The 5478-nt window shown below is 38.9% G+C and overlaps 1 protein-coding gene across 1 annotated transcript; it reads right to left on the reverse strand.

Moving 5' to 3' along the window:
* Positions 1-6: 6 nt before the first annotated feature.
* LOC111389090 (auxilin-like protein 1) lies at positions 7-4888 on the reverse strand. The gene is made up of 5 exons (XM_023013942.1): positions 1508-4888; positions 1363-1438; positions 1140-1210; positions 978-1043; positions 7-896 (listed from the first exon to the last, which is right to left on the reverse strand). The coding sequence occupies exons 1-5, from the start codon at positions 4694-4696 to the stop codon at positions 768-770; spliced, it is 3531 nt and encodes a 1176-aa protein (XP_022869710.1). The 5' UTR covers positions 4697-4888; the 3' UTR covers positions 7-767.
* Between the last annotated feature and the right edge of the window lie 590 nt (positions 4889-5478).

Genomic DNA, 5478 nt, shown 5'->3' on the forward strand with positions numbered 1-5478 from the left:
TCAAAACCTGAAGTGCAGAAGCTATATGCTGTCTGATGTTAACCAAGAAAGAGCATCAACCCAAAAGTTTAAATGGAAAATTGCACCAAAAAGTAAAATTTACAGTCACGAGAACTTAACGAAAGAAACATTACTTGCGATAAAGTTCATTTTCCTACTCGTCCATTTCTTCCTAAAGAGGATGCATGACAATATACAAGGCGGTCCCTGATGAGAGATTGTATTTGCAAAGCTTACCAGCAGTTTTTAAGCCATAAAAAAAGCATATCCAATTTGGTGAAAAGGAGAGAGAATTCATTCAATTCAATGACAGGAATATGAGAGTTTGTCACGAATTCTTTTCATTCTTGATTCTCTTCACGTCATTATTCTCCTGACAACAGAGATACAAGAGTTCTTGCCCAACTGATTTTTTAAAGTTTGCCATTCTTTTACGTACTATAGCAATAAAATTCCAACAGAGCCCAAAAGTTCTGTCAGTTTTCCCAGTTTACTTTCACATCATCCATTTTGCCAACTCCAAATAATAGAATTGATTATCAATCATATCTGTGCCTGTTTTCCGTCATCTCATTTGAGACCCAAACATGTTAACCTTGGTTCAGGAGCAGGAACCTGTTATGGCTTATGGGAAACCACAATAACCTTTCATGGTAATTTCAGGATTTTCCCCTTTTCTCCATTTCTACCATCTCATATCAGAGGACAGGGACAAAAAAGATAAGACAATGCACAACAAATAGCATTCATGTACAAAAGTGAATCATTTAGTATTTATCCTGCACAAAGACAAGGGATGGCCATACATATTGCAAAGTCGAAAGCAATGCACGGAGATTTCCTTCTTTTCCACTTGACCATCTCTTCACCTCAACATCCAGAATTTCCGCAACTCTCTGCACATTTGAAATATTTTGACATGAGATCATATGCAATATTAGTCATAGATCAGATGTTACTCAGATAAGGATGCATACATTCCTCTCTTGTTGTTCTCGTTGAGCAAGAATATCGCGCATATTTTTCTCTGCCAGGGCTTTAGCCTAAAATGGCACATGGAAAAGCTCAAGATCAAGCAACTAAAAGAAGAATATTACAAAAAAAGGGAGTGATAAACATTATGAAAAGAAAACACGCACTGCACGCTCAGCTGTTCTCTGGTATCTCTCTAACCGAGCTTTACATCTCTGAGGTGATTCGCCTTCAGCTCCTACAAAGTTTAAAATGTATAAGCTAGAAGCCAAACAAGCCAAAAGGCACTTTTTCAGGATTATTCTAGGCAAATACATTGTGGTAAATCAAAAGGTAGATCATAATTAAGTTCTCATATATATTAGAAAATGATGATCATATCTCACATACCAACATGTGCTGAAGAATATGAATATCTCAATCCATTCGAGTTTCCTGTACTTCGAAAATGATGGTCATGATGTTCCTACAAATAAAACTCATCAAACATCTGTAGAAATGCGTTAGAGCAATAAATACAATGAAGAGCACTCACAGATAGAGAAGTATCCCTCATTTCAGGACGTCTGGAATAACCTGAAAATTTATCATGAACAGATCTTTCTACTTGTTCCCGGACCTCAAAGGTATTCTTCTCGAGCAATGATTTTTTAACAGCACGCTGCCAGGCCTCAACAGCTGCCCTCTCTACCGGAGTACGATCTGCCCTGAGCCTAGCTTCCACAGTTGCCCTCTCTAATCTTTCTCGAGCCTCTGACATAGCTCGTTGTCTTGCTTCAGCAGTAGCTCTCTCCACTGCAGCTCTTTCTGCTCTCGCACGAGCTTCAGCATATGATCTTTCATGAGCTTCAAGGGCTGCTATGCCCAGAGACATCCTGTCCTTTTCTCTTTCTCTTTCTCTCTCCCTTTCTTCTTCCAATTTTCTCATACTTTCATTTTCCCGTTCTCTTTCCCTTTGTAGTCTTCCATCTACTTTTTGGTCTTTTGTAGTAAGGGTCTCATTCAAATTCTTCTCTTTTCTTTCTGTGCTATGGCTTGGACCTTGTTGATGCAGTTTTAGTTTGTTCTCTCTTTCTTCTAACACAAACGATGAAGCACCTACCATCTTTTCCCCATTTTTAACCAACACTGTGGCCACATGACCTGATATAGACTTATCGCTCGTCTCGTTCTTATTGATGCTGGATGGAACACCCTTGATGCCCTTCCCACTCTCTTCTTTACGAGCAACTGCAGTCTCATTTTCATGATTAGGTACAATTTCAGACGCTGATTTCTCTGGCATATAACACGTATTCCCCAAGCAAACTTCAGCTATCTTTGAATTTGTAATGTGTTCAGGTAGAAAAGTTGACTCTGCCAAGTTGTTTTCACCCTTCTCATCTTCGAAGTCATCTCTATTCTGGGTAGAAGAGTTGAATTTTCCTTCAAACAAGCGATTGGTTCCATTATTGGATTCAGAATCACTGCTTTTGCATTCAGTAACCAACTTCTCATTTTCTTCACTAGCAACGGCAGTTCTAGTTTCTTCCAGTTCTCTAGGACTATCATGTTTCCCAGTCAGAAGAGTTTCTAGTAGGGTCCCTTCATCATATTCATATTCTCCATCAAATGCCTCCAAATTACCAGCCTCCGCGAACACATTCTTTTCCTGATCATTTATCACTTCCCCATCATGTCTATTCCCATCAGTAAGCTCAATTTCTATGTCCTGCCCACTCAGTTCATCCCACATACCAGCATCGTCGCTGAAGTTCTTATTCCCTTCAATATCACAAGCTGCTTGTGATCTCTTCACAATTTCTTCCTCCTTGAAAATCATCACTGATCTCTTGTCATCTTTTTGTGTCCAAAACTCTTTGTCACACTCTTCCCTCCCATATGCATCACTTAGTCTTTCCTTAATCTCATTGCTTTCGTGATCCTCCCGTAAATCCTTTTTAATATTTTTGCTTTGAGCAATCCCTCTGCATTCCACTTCATTTTCCTCCTGCTTATGAGACTCTACAAGTCTCTCTTTTCCCCCACATGCTCTCGAATCTAGTTGTTCATCTCTACAGTTCTTTCCTTTCCCAAGACCCATGTTAGACTTCTTATCACTCCTTTCGTGCTTAACAGCCCCTTCCAGTCTCTTCTCATGCCCCTTCAGCTCAAAAGTTTCTTTTGGTGTGTTTTTTTTGCCTTTTCTTTCACGAGAAAAATTATTTCTATTATTGTTTTCTTCTATTTCACAAGCCTTCCATTGTTGCTTCTCTCTTTCTTCCTGCTCTAGGTTCTCTCTTGCTCTTTTTCCAGGTTCTGCGTGCTCAACAGCCTGTTCAAGTCTTCTCTCACGTTTCTCTCTCTCAATGTTTTCTTTGAGTATCATTCCCTTTTCTTTCCCCAAACGAGCATCTTTGCACATCATCTTGCTTTCTATTCTTTTGGTGCCAGACTTTAGTTTCTGTTGTGCTTCCACTTCATTCAAATGGTACCAAGCTTCTGTCAGCTTGTCCACACTTTCATCAGGGTCAATCAATACCTTTTCACTTTGTCCATGTTGCTGGATCACCTTTGTTTTCCTGTCATTCAAGTCAAATTTGCAGATCATCTCATCCAATTGTAATTCCTCTTGAAGCTCCTGATGGCTCAATTTCTTCGTTGCTACTAATCTTCCTTTGTTATAAGCCCAATCACATATGTCCATATCCATTTCAAGCTGATTCCTGTCTTCATCCAATTTAGGAGCTTCCTTTACTAATTTAGAGTTTTTACAGTCTTCCGTCAGGTCATGTGCTTCAGTGCCTGCTTTCTCTTGCTGTCTATATGAATGTGGCCTCATATTTTGGACCAAAATGTTGCCATCATCTATTTTAGAAGCCCTCCTGGGTAGACTTGTATCAATAACTTCAAAAAAATCAGTTGCTTCACTCCATGCAACAGTGTCCACAGATTTTTCGACAAAATGAATATGATTTTTCCCAACTACGGAATCTAAAATTACCTCATTACTCTCGATCGAACTTTTTTCTTCAACAACAGGTTTTGGTACTTTGGCTTCTTTTGCATGTGATTGTTCCAACGTCTCATCCTTAAATCTGCTGGTTGCATTTAATGTATTGCTTGTTTTTCTCTCTACTTCAATATCATTAACCAGATGCGGTTTAATATGACTCTGGATGCCTTTGTTTTTCTCCACTGATTCTTTTGTATTTCTATGTTGTGCTTGAGCTTTCTCCGTTGCATCTTTCGTGGCTTCAGTAGATGAAGATGCATCTACTTCCACATCAAAGAACAGTGACGAACTGTCACTCCGTTCAAAGACAGAATCATTAAAAGCTTTAAGTTTTGCATTTGGTCTATCAGATTCTCCATTTTTAACAGCAAAGGCAGGTGGCGGTCTTGAAGGTGGTGGCAGTCCAGAAGGCTTAGTTCTGAGGCTGATATCAGATATAGTTATAAATGGTTTATTCAGTGTAGATTTCAGCTTGCCATGCTTCTCTAAAAAGTTTAGATCATGATTTGTGTCACTATTGGAGGGGTGTGACAGGCCCTCCGCGAATAGTTTCTCTTCTGCGCTTGTCAAACCATGACCCACACTGCTGTCAAGATCATTAGACACATGCGAAGATGACCTCTCATCTTCCCTCGTCTGGGAAACTAACGTATCATTAAAAGTGTAAGCATATCCAGAAATAGCAGGTAATTGAGTTACATGTGTGGATCCAGTTGCTATGCTTTCCATGCTTCTTTGGTTAGACTCGTGACAAGAAACACTGAACAGATCAATGTCATCATATGACTGGAGATGATCTCCATTTGACAAGCTGTGGTGTTTTCCAGAACTTGCTGAAGGGTCTGATTCGACTGACAAAGACTCACTTTGAGCTGGACTCCTATGTCAGTACACAGCCAAAACATTTCATAATCAGAACATTGCACAATCAAATTTCTTATTTCATACTATATAGTTAACTATAATTACTTTCACAATCATTTTCTTTAGGGCCCAATGCACAAAGATAACTCAACAAATAATACCACATCAACATCAAATTCATAGAAGTTTTATGTTGAACCACCTCAAACAAATGTTTAAGTTGTTAGAGAAGAGAGACAAATATTTATTTAAATTGCCTTCATCACACCCCTCACGTGCAGCCAGATTCATTTTATTATATGACAATCAGCAAAAGAAAAGCATGAAAAGGATTTTGCTTCTACCAGCCGGATGTAAATTAGGATAAATAGCCATTACTCATCCATAATCTCATCCTGCACACAGATAAACTTCTGGAATATTATATTAATTTCAATAATTTTAGGACCCACGAAAATATGGAACCAAAAATTTGTGACTTGGCTTCGAAATTTTTAGCCACAAAAAATAGATTACTTTCTTGTTTATTTTCTTTGAGGGAGGGGATTGCAAAATTTAGTGCCTATAGGAAATCACTTGCAAACTCTCTCTCTCTCTCTCTCTCTCTCTCTCTCTCTCTCTCTCTCACACACACACACACACACACA

The sequence above is a fragment of the Olea europaea genome, unplaced genomic scaffold, assembly GCF_002742605.1.
Source record: "Olea europaea var. sylvestris unplaced genomic scaffold, O_europaea_v1 scaffold5601, whole genome shotgun sequence".
Classification (NCBI taxonomy): Eukaryota; Viridiplantae; Streptophyta; class Magnoliopsida; order Lamiales; family Oleaceae; genus Olea; species Olea europaea.

Bases quoted from the DNA above. Each gene is read 5' to 3' on its own strand.
- LOC111389090 (XM_023013942.1), bottom strand. From the start codon at position 4,696: ATGGAAAGCATAGCAACTGGATCCACACATGTAACTCAATTACCTGCT. The intron at 1,439-1,507 runs GTGAGTGCTCTT...TTTTATTTGTAG, and splicing joins TGAGGGATACTTCTCTATCT to GAACATCATGACCATCATTT. The intron at 897-977 runs GTATGCATCCTT...TCAAATGTGCAG, and splicing joins GAGAACAACAAGAGAGGAAT to AGAGTTGCGGAAATTCTGGA.